At 39.7% G+C, this 24,197-nt stretch overlaps 1 protein-coding gene and 3 non-coding genes across 10 annotated transcripts in view; 3 read left to right on the top strand and 1 right to left on the bottom strand.

The window, feature by feature from the left end:
- Nucleotides 1-24,197, top strand: part of cntrl (centriolin) — a 59,349-nt gene that overhangs the window by 8,641 nt on the left and 26,511 nt on the right. For 6 of the 7 annotated variants that reach the window (XM_041787120.1, XM_041787119.1, XM_041787118.1 and 3 more), the window contains 5 exons: nucleotides 18,881-19,034; nucleotides 19,135-19,223; nucleotides 21,531-21,653; nucleotides 21,742-21,897; nucleotides 22,220-22,315. In XM_041787120.1, coding sequence (XP_041643054.1) covers nucleotides 18,881-19,034; nucleotides 19,135-19,223; nucleotides 21,531-21,653; nucleotides 21,742-21,897; nucleotides 22,220-22,315 — 618 coding nt within the window. The remainder of the gene's footprint in view (nucleotides 1-18,880; nucleotides 19,035-19,134; nucleotides 19,224-21,530; nucleotides 21,654-21,741; nucleotides 21,898-22,219; nucleotides 22,316-24,197) is intronic. The other variant, XM_041787121.1, reaches the window with a different exon arrangement.
- trnad-guc lies at nucleotides 349-420 on the top strand. The gene has a single exon. It is a non-coding gene; the product is annotated as a tRNA-Asp (tRNA).
- On the top strand, nucleotides 7,382-7,454 carry trnaa-agc. The gene has a single exon. It is a non-coding gene; the product is annotated as a tRNA-Ala (tRNA).
- Nucleotides 10,234-10,306, bottom strand: trnaa-agc. The gene has a single exon. It is a non-coding gene; the product is annotated as a tRNA-Ala (tRNA).

Here is a 24,197-nt window from a genome sequence, read left to right as displayed (position 1 = left end):
CAACAAGTTTGAAGATATGTGTTCTTGTCGCTCAAACTGGCTCTCCTTACTACTGTATCACTCAGAACTGTACCTGAAAACATTTTGATATTAGGCAGCAGTGTTGCTCAGGGCAGTTGAGACTTGTTAGGAACCAGAGATTTGCTGGTTTTGCAATTGTGGAGGCACTGTGATTTTATTTGAGCAATGGGATGTTATTCCCGGATGGGGAGACTTTTGGACAGCAGTATTGCTAAAGACAGGTGAGAGATTAATTAGAAACTCCAAAATTACTGTCTTAAGTCTGGAGTCTGGAGGCAATACCAATTTTTTTTTTTTTTTAAATCACTGTGGAAGACTTCTTGTGAGTCCTCGTTAGTATAGTGGACAGTATCTCCGCCTGTCACGCGGAAGACCGGGGTTCGATTCCCTGACGGGGAGAATTTTAAGGCAGCAGTATTGTTTAGTGGCATGTGAATTTGGGCATTCACTGTGCGATTTCAAGCTGACCATATGACAGTCATGGCACAATCTCAACTCACACTGTGCGTCTGAATCGCTCATGACGCACTACTTATGTGCTCACACAATACAGTCTGATGGTTGTGCTCGACCTCAGTGCTCACACTGGACAAGTGAAGTCAGGACAAACTGTGACAGAAATCTGCAGTTCTCTTTTTAAAAATGTCTCACACACTGAGGGTGAAGTGTTTCCAGTCATGTTCTCTCTCCTCCACTTTCTTTCTCTCTCCATCTCTCTCTCTTGCTCTCTCTCTCTCTATCCCACACACACAAACAACATTGTGCGTGTCAGCTGTAGGTCTGCAATATGATTTTCTTTTTCACCATTCGGGAATTTTGGTTGCGAGTCCTCGTTTGTATAGTAGACAGTTTCTCCGCCTGTCATGCGGAAGACCAAGGTTCGATTCCCTGACAGGCAGGCTTTTGGGGCAGCAGTATTGTTCAGTGGCATGTGAATTTGGGCATTCACTGTGCGATTTCAAGCTGACCATACGACAGTCATGGCACAATGTCAACTCACAATGTGCATCTGAATCGCTTACCACACACGATTTATGTGCTCACACAATACAGTCTGATGGTTGTGCTCGACCTGAGTGCTCACACTGTACAAGTGAAGTCAGGACGGACTGTTTAACGGACTTTTTTAAAAGTCTCACACACTGAGGGTGAAGTGTTTCCAGTCATATTCTCTCTTCTCCACTTCCTTTCTCTCTCTATCTCTCTCTCTTGCTCTCTCTCTCTCTATCCCACACACACAAACAACATTGTGCGTGTCAGCTGTAGGTCTGCAGTATGAAAATTTTTTTTATGTTGCTGTTGTTTTTTGTTTTTTTGTTTTTTTACCACTCAGGAATTCTCGTTGTGAGTCCTCATTAGTATAGTGGACAGTGTCTCCGAATGTCACGTGGACGACTAGGGTTTGATTTCCTGACAGGGAGGCTTTTGGGGCAGCAGTGGCTCAGATGGATGACCTGGGTTGGGAAATGGACTGTTTGTGCATGTTTATAAGAGTTTGTTGCATATGCATGTGTGTGAATTCCTGGCCCATGTGTTTGTGGAATGTTCAATAACCAAGTGCAAAGGCACACTTCCCTCTGGTATTGCCAAGGTCTGTCTTCTTCCTCTCATGCCCACTCTTCAACATTTCATTCTGAACAAGTTTTAAGATATGTGTTCCTTGTCGCTCAAACTGGCCCTCCTTACTACTGTATCACTCAGAACTACATCTGAAAACAGCAGGCAGCAATATTGCTCAGGGGCAGTTGAGACTATTGTTAGAAAGCAGAGATTTGCTGGTTTTGCTGAAGTGTGGAGGCAATGTAATTTTATTCAAGCAACAGGATGGGATTCCCCGATGGGGAGACTTTTGAGGCAGCAGTATTGTTAAGGGGCATGTAAATCCAGGCATTCACTGTGCGATTTCAAGCCAACCATACGACAGTCATGGCACAATATCAACTCATACTTTGTGTCTGAATCGGTCATGACGCACGACTATCGCACACGATTTTTGTGCTTATACTATACTGTCTGATGGTCATGCTCGACCTGAGTGCTCGCACTGTACGAGTGAAGTCGGGACGGCCTGTGACAGAAATCTGCAGTTTGTTTTTTAAAAAGTCTCACACTGAGGGTAGGGATGGGGATTATTAATTTTTATTGATACTGATATCCTTATTGGTACTCCTTATTGATCCAAGTCCTTATTGATACCACTATCGATCCTTTTTTATAGTTTGGTGGAAAACTAAAATCTCCCACTCCCACTTCCACTTTGTCATAGCACCTATGCTATGACATGAGAAAACCTTGTAGCACAGACCAATTGACTTATAGCGTATGTGACATATATGTCGCACTGTACAGCCCTGGCACTGCAGGGGCGCTCTTCAGCAATGGACTAACCCCAAACATTTCAGATGCTCTAGCATTTGTATTACAATATCTTGCACTTGGTCATTGGGCATAGTATTATAGTATAGTATTGTACCAAACACAATGGCCTTGCTGGCTTTATTAATGCTCGATTTGACCTGTTTTCCTGACCCATTTTTTCATCAGTGCATCTGAAAAGTTAAAGGGAAAATCAAAACTAAAACCCATATCACATTTAGGTGGGCAGATATGATAAATACTTCATTTACATTTCAGCAGTTCCATTTACACACATAGTAAAGGCAACAAATATTACAATGGAGTTAAAATGAGCAAAACATGTTGACTGAGCAAAATGTGCCTACGGTTAAAATATTATACATTTACACAGGACCTTTGAGTTTGTGAGGACATCATCCGGGAAAAGAACTTGTCTGTATGCAATTTAGAGGACAGGAAGTTTTTGGAACAGAGTACATAGTGACTAGGGATGGGGACAATTAATTGATGATCGATAAATTGGTCGTTAAGAATTTTGTCGATCACAGGGAATTTCGTCGATCTGATGTTGGCATTTAATAGAGACTGAACCTGTCTTACTCTGCACTGCACAACAATATCTCCTGTCATGACATTGTGAGTGGGTTTTAACAAAAGCAATGAGACATCTTACCCATCAGGGGGCGATTTAACTTAAGGAGAGAGGGAGAGGGCGAACAGAATAAGTAGTCGAGCAGCGCAGTGCATTATCTCAATTTGCCAAAACGCAAAATGAAGAGAGTGAAGCGAAGTGTGGTGTGGGACTATTTCAGTTTAGGGAATCATTGAGAAACACACTCATTAGTTACCAGTTTTTTTGTTATATAGGGAAATGTATATATCTGAGTTTCCCTTAGCTGGCATTGACTGGTATAAAGGGCTGAAGTCCGGCAGATAAAAATATAACCGGTCAAAATGTCCGGCAGAAACATGCCAATGACCAGATAAGTAAATACTGAATGCTTTATATTTTGCGTAACCTAGAAGATATGTTGCCAGAATGGGTTAATATAAACTAAAAGTTGCCTAATCTTACTACATCTACTGTCCTGCGGTGCTGGGTTTGTTTGTCTCCTCAGACGGCAAGCGCATGGCTAATTATGTATGCAAGATGGCGTAAAACATTGTATTTGACAGAACCTTCATTAACAATTCCATATGTAAAGGGGCTCATCTCTAAATTTGGGTATTATTCGGGATACAAAGTAAATGTGGATAAAACAGAGGCACTGGATATAAATAATAAAACTTCTCAAAGTGTAAAAAATCAAAGTGGTTTTAGGTGGCCTGTTAAAGGTATAAAATACCTTGGTATATTTATCCCCCCATCTTTATTGAATTTATATGATGCTAATTATAGTAAACTAATTCGTTGTATTAATAATGATTTAGAAAGATGGTCTATGCTCCCCCTCTCTCTCTTGGGTCGTATTGAAAGTGTTCGCATGAATGTTCTGCCCAGACTGCTTTATTTATTTCAGATGCTACCTGTAGAAATTCCAAGATCTTCATTTGACCACCTGGATAAATTAATTTCAAAATTTATCTGGCAAAGAAAGCGTCCTAGAATTAGGCTTAAAACTTTGCAGTTAAGTAAGTCAGACGGGGGTCTTAAACTCCCAAACCTGAAGTACTATTTCTGGGCTGCTCAAATGAGGCCTCTGATAGTATGGATGCTAAATGACACAAATACTCGCTGGATTAATATCGAGAAAAGTATGTGCCCAGAGCCTTTACATATTTTGCCTTTCTTAGATGCTCCTGTAAAAGAATTAGTACATTGGACCAAAATTACTATCAGAATCTGGAACAAAATAAAGGTAGCCTTTGGCTTGCCTAAATGCATATCATCATTAACAAGTATTGGTCTTATGAAGACCTTTACACCAAATAATTTAGATGATGGCTTCAAAAGGTGGTCAGAGTATGGGTTGTCTTATCTGCATCAACTATTTGATGTGGGTGATCTTAAAACATTTGAACAACTGAAAAATGAATTTGATCTTCCCAGGACAAATTTTTCAGGTACTTGCAGTTAAGAACCTTTGTAAAAACACAAAAGGAGCTGGATAAACTCATAAAACCTACCCCTTTAGAAAAGTTTCTTATTCTAATACAAAAGGGGAAGGAAAACAATAAGAAAATAATCTGTAAATTATATGATATATTTCTGACTATGACCCTAAGCAGTTCTTTGGAGGTGAGGCGGAGATGGGAGGCGGAAATAAATATAACTTTATCGGAAGATGATTGGAAGGAAGTGTGTACTGAAGCACATTTAGTTACAAACTCAAACACGTGGAGGGAATTTAAATGGAAAATGATCATTAGATTTTTTAGGACTCCAGATTTGACTTCAAAAATGTTTCAGACACAGTCCAGCTCCTGTTGGAGAAACTGTGGAGCATACGTTGCCAATTACACTCATATATTTTGGACATGTCCTAAACTCTGTCTGTTTTGGAGGGAGATATTTGATGCATTAAAGGAAATTTTTCAACAGGACATTCCACAGGATCCCAGAGTAGCACTGCTAGGGGTCACACCCGGGGGTCTGAATGGGAGATCCAAAAAATACTTGTTAAACATACTATTTACAGCAGCCCTTAAGTGTATAACCATAAGATGGATGAAACCAGACCCACCCACTTATAATATATGGATGCAAAAAGTCTGGGATATCTATCAAATGGAACAAATCACTTACCTATTAAGACTCCAAAAAGACATTTTTACCTCACGTTGGAAACCTGTTATGGCTTTACTTTTACAGTAAAGATGCAGTTTCTTTGTACCGATCCATTGTATGTGTCGCGCTACTCTGCTTTACAATCATTGTGCCATATTATTTTAAATTTAATACTGCACCTTACACCTGGACTTTCTAGATTATGATATGTGATGAGGGGTTTCCTTTTATTTTCGTTTTGTTTTGTTTGTTTGACTAAAAGGGATTCTACTCTTCTTTATTGTTTAATTTTACTCATATGCTTAAGTGCACAGGTGTGCATTTATGGTTATAAGTATATGCTCTTGAGTAGGTGTGTCTGGCTGCATATATACATATGTTTATGTTTGACCATTTCTTTAAATCTTTTATTTCTCTTTTTCTTTGTTTATTCCATAAGGAATTGATTAATGTGATGGGTACTAATACTATACAGCTGGAAGAGAAGGACATGTCTATATTGTACTGTTGTTGATTGAAAAATAAATAAAAAATAAGTTCCAAAAAAAAAAAAGATGGCGTAAAACCCAAGCCTTCTCTCTGAGCATGCGCAGTTCTGCTGGGGACTATGCTGGAAAAGTTTGTCCAGAACATTCTCGGTAAGCAGAATTTTAATCTAAGTGAGGTTTTCCTGGTTAACCAAAGGCTTAATATCATCAGCGGCATGGAGCAGCGGAGAGAGAGAGAGGCCTACACCGAGCAGAATAGTGGACTTTGATAAACTACCTATGACCAGTCCTCAGATAACGTTGGATTGTAGTCAACACAGAATCACATCGTGCAGAATGACAGAGACCACTTGAGCTGATAACAAAGGCTCTGTCTCTCCTCCTCATACATAGCTGGTTGTTAATGCTTGGGATGTCCTGGATATTTAGCAGAAGTAGTCTTGGATAAGCCGTTCATGAGAGGAGGACTGGACCGAACTATCTGCTGTGGAGCTTTTGTCTTTTTGGGACTAGTCCAAATAAACCAGGATGGTTGGATTTCCAGCTTTAGCAGAGATTACAGTTATCATGAGGACTGATATTAGCAACTGACGCTAAGACTCATTTATTATTTGAAATGCGGAGTTCTAACGCGGTGTCCAGCTAACAGATTACTGGGGAGTTATGTTTGGATGCATTGTTGTTGTAGGTGGAGGATGGTATTTGACTGTTGTAAGTTAAGTTAAGCTAAGTTATGGTAGCAGCCGATGTGCCAACAGGCTAACAGTGCTGATGTGAAGCTAACTGTTGCTTTTGATGAGTTTAACGTGGGCGTGTGTTGTGTAACTGACTGCGTGTATAAGGAAAAGCGCGCAGCTTTCATTTTGATACTTAAAACCACTTACACAAAGAATAATAAGAGAAAGTCTGTGTGCAGTCATTTCTAGGATTTTAATCATGTGTACATGTCTACCAGTCTGTAATAACAGGGTAATAATTACTCAGGTTTACTGTTGGCTTGGTTTCTACTGTCTCGGTTTTGGGTCAGGTCTGGAAATAAAAATGTGTCCTCTCTCCTGTTTAGCGCAGACTTGTGTGTATTGATGTATCACAGAATATCAGATTTCTGCATTTTGCTGCTGTTAATGCAGCAAAATAATGTTGAAGCAAATGTCTGATAGTTGTTCTAAATAGCCGGAATTCTTGAGGACTGCCGGTCATTTTGATCGAGGACAAAAAAGTCTAGTGGAAACGCTGTGTTATACATATGCCCATGTATGTATGTTTTTATACATACATAACGATTAATCAGTTAATTGATCGTCAACATTATTGATGCTCGAGTTGGCAGGTTTCTTCCAAATGCCCATCCCTAATAGTGACATTTGAATGCAAAGTTCTTAGCTCAACTGTGATTGAATCAGAGAACAATGGATCATCAGAGCACAATATTTGAGAAGTTAACAACTCAACAGCCTTGTTGTCAGTGTTTTAGGAGTGTACCCATTTTTCATTGCATTTAAATGCGAAGAAGAAATCTCATTTCCTAACACATTTTGTTTGAAACTTGATGTAACCTACTGGTTATTTGTAAGTACACACTGAGCAAGTCTGACATATGTTAAGCTAATTCAGAAAATAAAACCTTTTATTTGACTTTGTTTATGTGTTTGTGCATGGTTTGACAGCTTCAGAGGTTTGTGCTCTTCTTTAGAGACAGGAGTCACTTTACAGGCACAGAAGAATGGGGGCAGGGGTTTGTGGACTTTGGAAGACCATGTTGAACAGGCAGGGGGTTTTGAGAGGAGGGGAATTAGCTCAAATGGTAGAGCGCTCGCTTAGCATGCGAGAGGTAGCGGGATCGATGCCCGCATTCTCCAGGAACTCTTTTAACCCCTTGTCACCCATGTATTAGAGCAAAAGTCAGGCTGCACTCACTCTAAGCTCAGCTACCCTGCACTAAGCACAACTGCCCTTAGTCCCCCACACTCACCTCCCTCCAATCCCAAGGAGTTCTTAGCACATCTTAACCTCCCACTGGATAGCTCTTGTACATATGACATTGCATCATATGTTGACATAAATTGTTTTATGTACAAGATGTGTTGGACCCCCCCCCCCCCCCAAACACGCTGGTCTGGGGGCAAAAGCGTGTGAGCAGTGAGACGTGCTGCTGGGAGCAGGAGCAGTGCAGCTCCAAGAATTACAGGTAGAGAAGCACACAAAGCTATGCAGAGTGGGATATTTTCTGATATTTCACAGCACTAATGCTCAGAAACAACACATCAACTTGTCACAAAGTTGCAGGCTGTTTGTATTGAAGTGGTGCTGCTGAGCGTCTCTGCTTTGCCCTCCCTCACTGTATCAACTCCCACGGTCAGTTTAATTCACCTTTCGGCAAATAGGCTGCGTAGTATCATCTCCTTTTTTAATCCCCTTAAAGTGTTCATGTAAGCGTTGGCTTCCCTTACAGTCACACAGGAAGGAGAGGTGATAAAAGGCGATGTCTGCTGGTCATTAAGTCCTGACGCACAAACTTTTTCCTCTCACCTCTGTAAATAAACGCTGCATTCTGTCTGCTTTATGCTCATAAATGAAACGTCATGGGCTGGATCAAGTGATCCTGTTATTAGTTATCGTTATAAATGAATGAAAAATGATGATCTGAGGTTAATTTGTAGGCTGTATGAGTTTAAAGAGTTACTGAGCCGGGATCACAGAGATCAAAGGCAGGTGTGCGCTGATCGTCTCTCAATTATTTATATTTTTAGTAAGACATGATGAGCCGAAAAGATATATTAATGCTTCCAAAGGCTTGTTACATTCATTTTAGGATCATTTAGAGTACCAAGCAGGTGCAGTGAGGAGCCTGAATGGATTGAATTAGTCCTCAACTAGGTAATTTTTTTTTTTAATGAATGCATTTTTTTTTACCTGAACAACCAATCGATTAATTGGTGCCTGGGTTTGATTTTGGTTGACTACAGCCCTACCATATTGTGTGCCCATGCTTGTGCCGTGCTGAAGCCCACCTCTTTTTCTGTGCCAGGGTAAAGGAAGCGTACCTTGCTATAGCACTGTACAGAGTACTCAAATTGGATAAACATTTTGCAGCCTTTTGCACAAGTTATGTCTGAAGTTGTGATGTCAAGTTCACACTGAACCTGAACTGAACCTAGAGGTAGGTGATATGGGAAAAAAAAAATCATATCCCGATTTTTCATGGCCAGATCACAATCTTGATTTTATCACCCTTTTTTCATTCAATTTTAAAGACAAATTTGTATATCAATAACCAGAAAAATAAACAACCTTTTTTCCGTAAAATTTTCAATTACTCTGTCAACAAGTCTGTTTTTCTCTTTTCCTTCTGCACCAACCTTTTGGCTAATGCATTGAATGTTGAAATTTTATTTTATCTTATTTTAAAATAGACCCCCTGATCTGATGGTCTGGAGGTCTTCTCCCACATATTTAAGTTCCTAACATTTATTTCTCTGCATTCTAATCTATTTTCTGGAACCAATTTCTGCCTTTTCTGTGGCACTATCTCAGCTGATTCAACACCTGTAATTTTAGTAGAGCATATACTCCATAAGAAAAAATTGAGGTTCAAACTGGGCTACGTTGACTTTTGTGTAGCTGGTGCAACCCATAGCTGGAATTTGGGGTTCAAATGTGCCTAAGCAGATTGCCTAGAGTGAGTGTAGCCTCAAATATGCCTCAGCCTTTGGCTAAGCTGTAGGATTCAAATAAGAAGCTTAAGTATGGATTGCTAATAATGGTGTTGACCACTACAGCATAACTACACCATAGCTTTTACATAAAATTGTAAACTGGGCTTATAACAGATCTTATACTCTTTGTTTAAATTCTGCAGCCAGACCACAGGATGCATGCTTAGGCCCCATCCAATTCAGGAGTATACGCAAATGTTTTTTGTTGTATCAGCATTTTATCCACATGGAAACGGCGTTTTGGGTGACTATAAATGATACTTTTTGAAAACGGGTCACAGAGTGCATAAATCCGTAAATGGCCACCGTTTCCTCTCCATGTGGACGGCCAACCACATCTTTGTTGAAACGATTACATCACACATATTGTAGCTCTCTTAAGACGCCTGCGCGGGTCTTGCCAAAACAGCATTGGCGGATTACAGGATTGTGTTCATGCTGCAGAAGGTACTTAGCTTGTTATGGCTTTTACAGAAAAATCTTATGCTCTTTTACCACCAACCGCAAAACACATGCACCATATGTTCTTAAATCCAACGCGGAGAACAACCAGAAGGACAACTAGAAGAAAGTTTTTATCAATTTTCTGTGATCTTCTTCTCTCTCTTCTTGTGCATTTCCATGTCAGTGTTACAGCGCCTCGTACAAGCTTGGCATATGCACTACAGCGTTGTCAGTCGTTTCAGTGGTTGCATGTTTACGTGAATATTTCCTGAAATGATCCTGTCTTTACGGAAAACTTTTTCAAAACAAAACAGCAACATATCGTTTTCGTCTCCATGTGCACAGGGCCTTAGACTCTACTATCATGTCACACTTCTGACAGTCAAACGCCCTGTAGACAGAAAACTGCTGGACCATAGGCTGCAGGTTTGAGTCTTTCCTGTTATACAGGGAGAAAACAAAGGGATAAAAGAGTTCCTGGAGAATGCGGGCATCGATCCCGCTACCTCTCGCATGCTAAGCGAGCGCTCTACCATTTGAGCTAATTCCCCTCCCCCTGAACTCCTCTGACCACTTGTTGAGAAGTTCTTGTGTTGTTTCTGGCAATTGCTCCCCCTCCCTTCCCCTTCTGTTGACCCTTCACTGCCCCTCTGAGTCTACTTTCCTCTCAACCCCCCTCTACCAATGTCAACCTATCTATGCGAAGCAGTAGGCGAATGCCTGCTACTCGTTTTTCATATCTGAACTGTCAATTTTTTACTATTACTATATGGTCAAATTAGGGCTGGGCAATTATGGCAGAAATCATAAAAACTATATCTGAAAACATTTTGATATTAGGCAGCAGTATTGCTCGGGGGCAGTTGAGACTATTGTTAGAAACCAGAGACTTGCTGGTTTTGCTGAAGTGTGGAGGCAATCATTTATTTTTTATCCCTGTGGAAGTCCTCTTGTGAGTCCTCGTTAGTATAGTGGACAATATCTCCTCCTGTCATGGAAGACAGGTGTTCGATTCCCTGACGGGGAGGCTTTTGAGGCAGCGGTATTGTTCAGGAGAATGTAAATCCGGGCATTCACTGTGCGAATTTCAAGCCGACCATACGACAGCCGTGGCACAATGTCAACTCGTACTGTGCATCTGAATCACATATGACGCACGATTTACAGTATGTGCTCACACTATACTGTCTGATGGTCATTCCCGACCTGAGTGCTCACACTGTAGAGTGAGTAACTGAGCGTGTCTGCTGACTAGGGATGGGGATCGAAAGGACCTGGTTCTGTGTTTTTGAAATACACGAAATCAATAAAATTTTAGCTTATCGGTACTTCTATTGAGTCTCACAGGTTCTGTGACGTAGTGTCATATTACGATATAGCTGTTAGGGAGGCACCGAAAATTCGGCCACCAAATATTTTCGACCAAAAATAGCCCAAAAATGCATTTTCGGTTTTCGGACAAAAAACTTTTATCACTGAAACAACAAGGCCGAAACACGATGTTGTGATGACGCAAGCAAAAACTGCGGCAAGCACACGCTTGGATCAGTGGTTCTTAAATAGGGGTGCACCTACGTGAAGGCACTCCAGGGAGTTCGCGAGATTTTAAAATTCATGCTGGCTATTTAAGAAAAAAGCACCTTTCTTTGCACATCAGGAGCGACACGATTTTGCAAATATGTTTCGTACATTCTAAAATCACATTCGTGCTGCTAATGTCTGCGGTGTGTTTTCTCTGTCCTCTGATAAACAGTGATATTTATTGATGCAGAAGATAAAAGGAGGTTTGTCCCTCTCTGTCCTTCGCTCCGTGCGTAACATGGCACTTTTACGCACAGCCAGGAGGTCAGTGCCGTTTTTCTTCACGGTTTCATTCACTGTGCCAGCCAAGTTTGTAAGAGGAGGGACTGACTTTTCATTCATTCTGTGTCAAATATGATCAATAAGAGTTAAAATATTGAACAGCTGAGGCTCGCGTTGAGAGGAGTTAACTCTCCACAGCGCACAGACTGGTCAGAGGAGTCATTTAGCTGGTTGACCCGGAGCATTTATAAGTCGTTTGTCTGAGGTCAGAGGAAACGGTGTTGGTAAATATTTCACCAAAGTCCCGTTAGTTTAGAAACAGCTCCAGCTTTGTGAGTTTCGCTCCAACGAGCACACATAGTGGTGGTGCCAATTTTTAAGGCAGAGAGAGGAACAAAAACGTCCTCCTCTTCACCTGATGTTTGATATCGCCTCATATCTGTCTGTATCAGTTCTTGTGTTTTTGCCTCTTTTTTTTTTAGGCTGGCAGAGAGGGAGACAAACAACAGGCAGCCCAACATGTCCATATGAGCGCAAATGTGCTACTTAAATATCCGCAGCAATGTCGTGCTGCAAAATGATGTTGCAGGTGTGGAAGCTTGCTTTGACTCACTACAGGTTCTAGATGAAAATATTTTGTGTAAATAATTTGCATGTCTTTCTTTTTGGCCAAAAACTTTGCACTGTTTAGGGGGAACTTGGCTGAAAAAAATACTTCACAGGGGGTAGATAATTGATAAAAGGTTGAGAACCACTGATTTAATGTATACATGAATGGGGTCAAGTTAAACATTTTATTTTGTATTTTATTTTATTTTATGTTGTGCATTGTTGGAATGTCAGTGCTTAATAAATATTTACATAATTTTGTAATTGATTATTCTTTGAAGCAATTTTTGCAATTGCAATTGATTTTAGTGAGGTTAGTACACAGTCATAGCCATAAATGCAATGGTAGTAATAATTGGCATAATAACTTCTTTTGGGGTTTCGGTTTTCAGTTTTTGGCCCTGGTTTCCTCATTTTCGGTTTTCTGTTTCGGCCAAGAATTTTCATTTCGGTGCATCCCTAATAACTGTTGTAAAACATACACCAGTTCTAGAAGGATTGTGCATCACATTAAACCAGAATGTACCTTCAACTGTAGGCTTGAGGAAAAAAAGACGCTGCCTGCGTGTCGCATGCACTCATCTCTGCCTGCGCTGGGAGTAACATGCTCTCATATCCCTCATCTGAGCTGGTTCAGGACAGTTTTCTTCTCCAGCTGCTCAGATTAATGCTGAAAAGTGCTCCAAAACTTTGAGACAGTCCTGTTTGTTAACAGTATTAATCCAGTGTAGAAATCTGGGGTGGAATTGGCATAATTTAAGTTGATTAGCAAACTTTACGAGCTGAAGCCAGAAAATATGATGCAATCAGGTAACCTCGGTGAATTAGATGACTGTAGTCTATATGTTATGTGATTAAATGCCACATAAAAATGGAAAAATGTAGTTTTTGACGAGAAACCTTAATAAATGCAGTTTTGAATATGAAGAATGTGTTTATATTTGAGGGATATAAAATAGATGTGACAGACTGAATCCTAGCTTTTTAATTCAAGCACTACTCAGCTAAGACCACTCGAGTGTAAATAATTGTCTCCATTTTGCTTTTCCACTAAACTATAGAAAAGTATTGATAGTGGTATTGATAAGGACTCAGATCAATAAGCAGTATCAATAAGGTATCAGTATAGGTAGAAATTAAAGATCTCCATCCCTACTGCTGACGTGCAGACAGCTGCTCAGAGAGGGCAAGGAGGGTCTAACAGTTACAGGGTGGAACTGTAAAATAGCACTTTAAAGGGGCACTATGTAGTTTTGGGGAAGACATTTTTAATCAAACAAGAAAAATCTTAATTGGTTGATTTTCATGTGTCGGCAAAATTTCATCAGTTTTATGATGAATAAACCAAATAAAAACAGATGAAAAGCACCATTTTATACTTGGTGCATATGTAGCAGACCCCACCACCTCTCTAGTGTCAGTGTTTTGCTGACCTCATTTTCCCCTGAGAATAGTTGGTTTCATCAGTTACTAAAACATTATTTCTGAGTTTGTATTAACCCTCCGGTATCCCTACAAAGTGCTGCCTCCTTTTCCTCCTAGTGTGCAAAAAATGCACAGAGGTTATTACTGTAAATAAAAAAGTTATATTAGTTTATTTTTAATTGTTTAATTTTTTCCTTGTTTCATCAACCTTTGCCATTTACAAAAATACCAAATACTCAATAACTGTCAAATCTTTTAACCCTTTAAATGCCATGTTTGTAATGTAAACAAACAGAATTCTTTGATAAAACAAACACAAATGGATTTTTTTCAATATACTGCACTGAGAGTGAGTAACTCATTTATGGATGATTGCAGCCTGGCATATGCCATTGATTAGTAGTAACATTGGTTAAAATGCATTATTAGTTTTTTTGTGAGGTCAGTTATTCTAAAATACTCACGCCTTTCACCCTGCTGCGCAAAAAATGCACACTTTTAAATCATGTTATAAATATCATACATGTCAAAATTGTTTTACTGTTATTGAATTATATTTTTCTCATTTAAGGTCAGCCCTAATCATAAATGACAAATACTCATTCATTTTAATTTTTTTTAACCCTTTAAATGCCGTGTTTCATTGATGATGTCACTGCATTTTTAGATGCAAAATACACAAAAAATGATTTTTTTGCAAGTTACAACATGAAAATTAGATAACTTATTTTTTTATTATTACACAGACACACTCACAGACTCACACAGTGATCTGCACTTCAACAACACCTCAGAGAGTTAGTGAGAAGGGGGGCAAAGGGCAGTATAACACTGAAATCTGGTGGAAAAGCATGTATTTCCTGCCCTCGCCCATATATGGTAAAAGTGACGTCACAGGGTAAAAATATGGTCCAGGTGCAAATGTAAAGCCCTAACTCTCAAAATTTCTGAGACCAGAAAATGCATGATTCATGCCTTAATGGCGTATGGATCAATAGAAGTGGTTTGAATGGGTTTCAATGCACATTTTTTGCACACCAGGGATATAAATGCTATAAAAAAGGTTTGCTTTATGTATGTTGGGCTGATTGTTGTGGCTGGGACAGAATTTTGAAAATTGTGCAAAAATAAAAAATGCAATACATGATAATATTAATTTTGAAAGAGGACAAAGTTTTTAAAAGAAATATCAACTAAGTGTGCATTTTTGGCACAGGGGGTACAGGAGGGTTATTACCCTGTAAGTACTGTAAATATGAAATTCCTGAGTTTGAATTTCTTCGGAAAACAACCTGGTGCAACTTTAACATTGCACTGATCTGTACAAAGTTAAACATAATTTTCAGTGGGCTAACACACATCTAATAAATACAGTTTTCTAAAGAAAGAAGTGTTGTGTATTGCTTTCCACAGTCGACAGGCAGTGGATTGTAATTCTAAGTATGTTGTGAGCAAAATGTATGCAATTGACAGCCATAAAAAGTACCTCCTAGACAGGGCAAGTAGGAATTTAGATGGGGCAAGTAGATTTGGGAGGCACTTGCCCTGGAGGGCAAGTGGGCAAAAACCTTAACGTCGGACCCTGTACCCCAAAGTTGTTTATTCTGCTCGTGTTTCTGCTTTCATTCTGAAGTGTCTAAAGTCGTATGACCAAAATATCAAACATGCTAGAAATCCATCCGACCAGTCAAGAGCAGCTCCTGAGGTCGTAGCCAGGCCGTGGTCGGCCATTGTATGCCCCTCTACACAGCACGACAAACAACGCCCTATCCGACTGAAAGTCAGGCAGACTTTAAAGTGAGTCATGCTAGTCAAAATTCTTGGCTGAATCGGAGGAAAAGCACACAGTGTATGCCCGGCTTAAGACTATAGCTAGAAACTCAAGATCTTCTGTCTGAAGTATGGAGGCAGTATGTTTTTTTCTTTACCACTGAGGAAGGGCTCATGTGAGTCCTCGTTAGTATAGTGGACAGTATCTCCGCCTGTCACGCAGCAGACCAGGGTTTGTTTCCCCGACGGGGAGGCTTTTGGGGCAGCACTAATGCCCAGGGGCAGATGAACCTGGAGATTTGGTGGTTCAAATCCTGTTAAGACTGAAGCATGGAGGTAGTTTCATTTTTTTCAGCACTTAGGGCTGTACATAAACTTTTTTGACCAAAGCACTGGTGCTACAGAGGCACAGAACAAAAATTTGTAGCACAATATATAAAATGTTTGTTAGATCTCTAAAACCAAACAGTAATCAGATGATATTCTTAGTAAGTGAATGTACTTTCAAAACAAAACCACAACAGCCTAAATTACAGCCTTACATTTATGTCTGATGAAGAAAACAGCCAATCATTGTTAAGGATTTTAGGGCTCAGCAGAGAAGAGTTCATCTCCACATTCAGTCACAAAATGAGAAAACTGCAGGAAACTGACAAGTTGTAGTAGTGCTGGTGCTTGAGGATGATTAGAGCAATATGATTTATAAATCAGACCTTGAGACAGATCAGACAGAGGAGAAAATGTTAAGTCCACCGTGGTCTGTGGCTAAACTTCAGTTCCTAATGTGGATCAGACTGAATGAAACCACATCAAACAGAGCAGGCAGGGATACGTCTATGAAAGTGGTGGTGGATCAGAGAGAGAGACTGCCAGACTAATTTTGTCATTATTAGCATTGCCTTTAGGCTCTGACAAACTTTCTGCAGTTTCCAGTGCCTGCTGATTCAGCACTCTGCCTGGTATTAGCCTTTGGCTCGATCCCAATGCCAGCGACTTAGCCAGCGGCTACTGCCACTTCGTTTTAATGTCGTTAGGATGATAACTAGTAAATGACTTACAAGCTCCACTTTGCTCATAATCACAATTAATTGAACTCTTTTCCTTGATTACGGTTAATTAATGGTTATTCCACCCCCTGCCCTGGTTTGTGCTGTAAATATTTTTGTAATTTTAAAACAAATAACTGAAATTTTGTATATTTTAAAGTTTAATGCATCAATCTTGTGTACTTCCAAAACAAAATTATGTGGCTTCATCTATAAAATTCCATTCTCTTTATACAGTTGTGTGCCCTTCTAGTAATTAAACCAGAGTGGTGCTGATTCCAGTTTGACTGACCATTTTCATATGAATTTTCCTGGTCTGAACTCTTGATTAGATTATGAAATAATAACGTATAATTATGTAACATTACGACGCAGGAAGCAAATACTCGGAACTATTTTTTGAGTAAACCACTGGGCGGAGTGACACAGTGCAGCAGCCGTGCCTGGAGTGTAGTTCCGGCTTTGCATTTAGCTTTAAAACATCTCCGTCTCATAATGTTCCATGATTATTTCATAGCGTGGTGAATGTACAGGTCACAACTTGTCCACAAGAGCGTTTTGGAGTTGTTGGATTGTGTATTTGATGAGTTTGATGAGGGAAAGCCGGAATACCGTCTGCTTACATTGAGTTGGCACAGCAGGTCCAAACTTGGCAGCGGCCGATCTAGAAACAGCTTGCACCGACAACTGAAGGTAACAAACCTATTACTAAGACTATAGGAATTATGGCAATGGACGAATTTGCCAAAATGTTGAAGTATCCCTTTAAAGATTAAACATATTTTCTTTCCTTAAAACCTGTCATTTAAATTAGTTACTCACATTGACATAAGTTACAATTAAGCATCAACAAGGATAATATACCAAAAACTACCACAAACTTTTGTTTTCTAGAAAAACTAGCCTTTACCTGAAAAAGTCACAAAAATGGGCATTCATTTTAATGGTCATATTCCTTGTTGCAATAATAAAGATAATATTTTAAGTTTTTATCAGTGTCTATTATTAGAAAACCTTTATCACCGAGGTTGATTGTTTTAATCATAGCTTAATGCCATCTGTTTTATTGGTGTTTTTCCAAAAAAATGTAACTTAACATAAACTCATCTTGCCTGCCCCCCCCCATAGGCTACCCACCTAGGGATGCATGATATTGGAATTTTGCCGATATTCAAAATGCTGTTATTTCATTTTAGCCGATACCGATATCGATACCAATATTTAAATACCCTTTTCAGACAAAAAATGTCAGTCCTTTTGGACACTTTAAGGTTTAAGGATGACCAAGGAAACCATTGTTAGTCCTTAAAAAAAACACTTTCAAGTTTAAAGAATTAAGATAAATAAAGAAAAAGACCACCTGACATAGTTCTGTTGGTTCAGACTAAAACTCCACTAATTTATTAGTATATATGGACAAAATTTACAGTCGATATATGCTGAAATACACAGGCAAATATTGGATGTAAATATCAGCAGAAATTTTGATACCTGCCGATACCAATATTTGCCTTTCTAAGCTAATATCTGCCAACACCGATACCAGACCGATAATATCATGCATCCCTATACACACACCCACAGCAGCTCACCTGTTTCTCACCTGTTCTGCTTTCTTTCTCTCCCTAACTGTGTTTCTGCTTTAGTGTTATCATCAGTAGCCTTATTTATTAAATCGCCTTTAAACGTACGTGGTCATTATTTGTTTTCACTTGCAAGTCGATTTCAAAAGCTGATCTGCGCGAGGAAGTTTGATGTTTATTAATTCATGATAAGAACCAGCGTGGTAACTTGACAAAGTTTCTTCATCCATTCACAAACTAAACAATGGCAGAAGCTGTGGTTTAACAGGAGAGGATGCATTTACAGGAAAGACCTGATGAAAGAGTCTCTGTGCAGAGAGAGAGATGCAGAGCGAGTGACCACTGCACACTTATTGATTGATCACAGATAGCACCGATCTCCATAACTAGATATCTTTGGAGTTAATTTACTAATGTGTGACGTCCAGATAAGATCATGTTTGGTCAACACTGTATGTGTATTACCTTGATCATATGTATCATTCAAACACCGGCCTGATGTGCAGAGAGAGAGAGAGAGGAACACTCAAAGCGAGCCATCCCCCCCACGCCACCCTGTAGTTTGAGTTTTACTCTGTAGCACTTCCACGTAGCAGTGGATGCGGCGGTGTCACATGACTGCCTCTCATGTAGTGTTCTTCTATGGTGCATTAATAGAGAGATTTACAAGGGGACAAAACCGAAATCACCGACACAGCAGTTTTATATCGGTTATTGGCTCTAAATGTCGGTTTTGATTATTTTGCAATTAATCGTCCAGAACTAGGTCAGATATTGTGGCTGAGAAATTCCTTGAAGAAGCTTGTACAAAATGCTAAAGAAACAAGGCATAAAAGGTAACTTGCTGTACTCAAACATGTTCTGACTGGCTGTGACATCTCTCTCTTAGGCCCATGTGACCTCCATGTTGTCTAGTTTGACTCGTCTGTTGATAAAGATGAGTGGGAAGCAGGGTGAGCTCGAGGGTCGCCTTGATGATATGTTGTCCCGCATTGCCATGGAGACACAGGAAATCAAAGACCTGGAGCAACAGCTTACAGATGGTGAGGAGACCTAAAGCACAATCTCTCTTAAACCTTTGATTGGTAGGCAGAAGTATTTCAAATGTGCTTCAGCATCTTTTCTTTCCCCTTCCTGCTCCAGGTCAGATTTTGGCTAACGAAGCTCTTCAAAGAGACTTGGAGGAAATCATCTCTGGTCTTCAGGCATATCTGCAAGGACTCAGAGAGCAGGTAAGGACTCGTTCTCCCTTTAAACCTGGTATCAGCAGGTGTTGGTTGTACACAGCTTTAGTTATGGCCTTTCACAGCTGTCACAATAAATCTTAAAACAACCAGTGTTTGTCACCTATTGATTTGTGGACTTCCATCTTAAAGCCCCTTGTTTATATTTTTTTCTTTTCTCACAAACACAAACAAAAAAACCCTCTTTAATTGTAACAACACTACAAAAATGACACAGATTCACTCTTAGCAGACAGCTATGGTAGCATCTAGTCGTCACTTACGCCGGCCTGAAGGCCTTTGCACACTGGGTCCATTTATGTCGTCCAAATTTTTTGCACGGTAAAAAATGAAATTGAGCTCATGTTGTTATAATCATGTTTGCACACTGAAGCCGAAATTTTCGTCCGTCATATATTTTTTCGTAACAAGCTTGATTTTATGCCAAATTTCGCATCGGTCCAAGTCATTTAAATAGGTGACTGATGATTCAGATCAGTGCTCCTCCTTGCTTGTTCACACCCACCGGACCCCTCCTCTCTCTCTCCCTCTCTCTCTCGCACTGAAACCTCACTTCAAACACCAGTTTGCTTATTTATTGTGTGGATATCAACCATGGAAATATAACAGATAGGTGGGTGATTGATGGTTCAGTTCAGCACCTGCTGCTTTGTTCTATCTCGCTCGCTCACCCCCGCCCAACCACTCCCTCTCTCTCCCTCCCTCTCGCACCAAAACCTCACTTCAAACACTGTAGTTTGCCTGTGTATTTTGTAGATATCAACCATGGAAATATGACAGATAAAGGCATAAGTTGTAGCCTACTCACAGGTCATAACAGAGACTGCTCTCCGTTTCTCCATCGTGTATCAGTGCTATGACGAATTAGCAGGTACTGTATGTAGCTCTCTGTCATAATGGATCCAGTAGGATTTTAAAGGAGTCACAGAGCCACAGGCTCACAATACAAAACTATTTGGCACATTCTACAACTTTTCACAGTGAAGGCAAATAAAGACGCATTGGGCCCAATGTGCAAGGTCTGAGTGCGTGATGTTTTTCAAATTACGGATAAAAAAAAAAACTGATACGAAAATAACGAACCCAGTGTGTAAAGACCTCTACACCAGACGACTTTGCAAAAACTAAAAAGACTATAAAAAGACAGACATCTGAGACCCTTTCACAGCTAAAGACAATTTGACTGCAAGCTGTTGAGTTTTTAGTTTCAGACTAAGATTTTGCAAATACTGTCGGTCACTAATTACAAGACCAGAATATGATTCCGCTTGAGATTAATTCCTTATCATGCATCTGTTGGACATTCACAATAACACTTTTTGAATAGAAAACAAGATGAAGATGGAGATGAGATCGCATTTGAGTTAATATCTCTTACAAGCCAATGTTTTTAAATCATTTGCATCAGTTAGAAACAAAAGGAACGTTAAACACAGATGCAACTTGATGTGTCACTCCAACAGCTGAAGAACTATCCCAGAAACACTTCAGAATTAAAGTACCGTATAAAAACACGTGTAGTCCCATCACGGAAACTGATCGGGCTTTTACTTTTAAAATCCCAGTGGCAGTTGACCGTACCTGTCATGTCAGCTTGGAATAAATTGACAAACACTCAGGTGCAGAGATCTGACTGCAGCTCTGAGCAGAGAAGTTTTTCAGTCTCTAAAGTTATGAGCGGACATTAAGTGGCTTCAGACTGATCTACACTCACGTTTTAATTTTGAAGAATTACTTGAATTAATGTGCTTGTGCACAACACCGGCTCCCCTTGGTCGTGGACAAAGGTTGCATCACTGAGAAACGCAATTTGTCATGACCAGACTTCAGACAATATCAAACAAGTTTAATATTATCTTAATGCCAAGACTGAAGAAAGACCGCCTTAAAACTGCTAAAATTGAGTCTTCTGACCACCTTACACTTAACGACTGAGACAACTGGAGCAAACTGCGACTTTAGCAAGACTCCCATGATTTTACTCCGACTTTGGAATTTTGTCTTCAACTTTGAAATCTGAGGAAAAGTCGTTAGGTGTAAGGCCGCCTTTAGTTGCCTACATCCCTAATTATAATTTGAAGTCTTGGGGTGCAGTCACACTAAGCAATCTGCACAGTTTCTAAGCAGTTTTTACCCCAAAAGTCATGTTTGTTTTACTATATCCTGTGTTTATTTAAATTTTACACAATTTACCACTTACAATCCCTGACCATTGTTAATCCTTAGGTAAATCAGATGTGTGTGTAAAAATTGCTTTTGTGGGTTCTGACTTATCAATGATAATGTGTGTTTGAGGCTCATCAAGCTCAGCAGCAGGTTCAGAGTCTGCAGGCGGAAAACAAAAGTCTGCAGCTCCACCTGGAGGTCACTCAGAGACACTGCAGTCAGCTGGAGGACAATGCAGGGATGCACAAACAGGTGTGTGTTTTTATTTTTCAGACAAAGGATGGTACTATAAAATATTTCTCTGGTAAACACTAATGGTTTTCTCTCTGTCTTTCTTAAGGATATGTCTGTCCAGCAGGAGGAGCTGTCTTTATTAAGGTTGGAGGCCCAGGCTCTGAGAGATAGACAGGTAGAGAGCAGAAGAAAACAAGTGGAGCTGGAGGCAGAGCTCCAGCAGTTGAAGGTGGAGTTAAAGCGCAAGATCATGCAGGGACAGGTGACACTACATATCAAACTCTTCAAAGTTTACATTACTTGTGAAGGTTCTTTACCATTGTAAAAGTGTTTACATGCAGCCACAGTATCATGCCTGTGCTGTAGTTTACTAGTTGTTCTTCTAATAAACTTACACATTATACGCAAAGTACTTCCATGTAAAAAAACCTCCATTTCATTTTAGTGAGGGCTGATTTCATCTCTGCCTCGATAATCTGTTGAAATAAGAAAGACACTGACAGACTTCATTCATCAGTTCACAGACATGATGACGGATAGTGGACTGTATGTTGGAAAAACTTTAATGTATTATGTATTTGTAGTTGCAGTGTGATGCTCTGCAGGCAGCTGTTGACAAGGAGAAACAGACCAGAGAGCTCAGAGAGTCTCAATTGAAGTCTTCAATCATCACCCTGCAGGTCAGTGCACACATAGGTTCACTAGATTTGCCCAAATATCTGGGATTTCTCTATTAAACACATTTATGATCGCTTTTAATAGTAGTGTTAAAAAGTACAAGCTGCCAAAGGAGAGAATAAGGGCTGTTACTTGGAGCTAATCACGCAATTAAGTAAATTAAAGGTTATTTTGTCATTGTTTCTTGGCAGTTGTGTTCTGAAGAACATATAAACATATTCATACACATCCAACACCCTGCAGGAAGTTGAAGGATTTCTGACACTTCAAGTGATCATGTTTGCACAAGTGTTGCTCAGCCCCTCAGTCATACAGAACGCATAATGTTCATTCAAATGTTGCTCATTTCCTCTTTGTACAACTGCTGCTTTGTTTTTGTCCATTTTCACAATTTTTTGCTGTCACTCCCGAACCTAGGTAGTGTAGGGAGCACAGCTCTTGAAAACAGCACACTTCCTTGTTATTGTACTTGCAGTATCTCCCCCAGCCACAGAAAATGAGCATACAGCCCTTAACATAAGCATGCAGGCTCTTCAATACCGATGTTAAATTGATACTTTTAAAACCTTCATGCTCCACTGAAATAGGGATGCAAAGATTTGTTGCTGCTGTCGACAATAATAGATAATGATTTTCACTGCCGACCAATTGTATGATGAATGATTCATTTGTTGCGCCCGTGCACCTTTTGTTTTCATGTAGCATGTTGCTGTTGTGTTTGCAAAACATTGTTTTCTCAAGCTGAGATGCTTGGGAGTGAGCAATCTGTCATTCATACTATCTCTGTCGAGAGTTGTGCATGTTCAACGGTGATCAACAGAAAAGATAAACTGAGAGAAATGGCAGCGGTGCTTGATGTAACATCGGCACCTCCTAAACTTTGAAAGTCCGAGAATATTTCACTGTCGACAGTTCAAAAAGAAAGGTTGCTTGTATAAAATGTAAAGCAGACCTGACATATCATGGGAGCATATCAGCAGTGCATGAGCATTTGAAACGACAGCATGTTGGACTCGTGAGTGGTGCAGCAAGCTCAGCCAGCTAACGTTTTTACTGTCTATGCTAAAGAACTTTGGTTATCCACTGGTGATTTTGTCCTGGCTTTCAACATTAATGCAACACTGCAGTGCTGCAGACAGAAGCAGACATCTTTCCCTTTTTACTTCTAACTCAATAGTAGAACATTACAGTGGCATTTTTTTTGTCCTCATCCCATTTACAACCTCTGATGTTAACGTGTTACTTTCATACCAATCAAAGCATTTCATAGACTATAGCCAGTCTGGGCTGGCTTAAAGTGGAGGACAAGATGACTGCTTCATTACTACTGGCAACATGGAAACTTTTGCAATTTAAAACACCTGTTTATCAGTACAGGAAACTAAAACTGAATTTAGAATCGTATGGATACAACACTAGACAGGCAACAAACGGACAGTTTTCACTACCAAAAGGAAACACTAATTTCCTAAAACGTACAGTAGAGTACAGAGCAATGAAGGCATGGGATTCCTTACCACCGTTACTGACTAAATTAACACAAAAATTTGTTTTTAAAAGTCATATTAAAAAACACCTCAGCACATCGTATTTGTAGGACACTAGCCACAGAGTGTTTGTAGTTTTCTTATCCCAATCTTTGTATTAATGTTTTGTTGATGACATTTATTTTATTTTTGACAGAAATTATTGTAGAATTCAATGGATATTTTAAGTTTCTGGATTTGTGTGAACTATGATTTCAATTCTCTTCTCTATATGGGATGGTTTGCACAGACTGTGCTGCTTTCTTTTAAAGTTAAATGTATATATGATATCCCTGTAAATATGTTTGTTTTTTAGCCTGGACTCCAGGGAGACTAGCTGTGCTCCAGGGTACAGCTA

Source organism: Cheilinus undulatus, linkage group 5 (assembly GCF_018320785.1).
Source record: "Cheilinus undulatus linkage group 5, ASM1832078v1, whole genome shotgun sequence".
NCBI lineage: Eukaryota > Metazoa > Chordata > Actinopteri > Labriformes > Labridae > Cheilinus > Cheilinus undulatus.
Note: the sequence above shows the minus strand (reverse complement) of the source record. Positions and strands in the feature narration are given on the sequence as shown.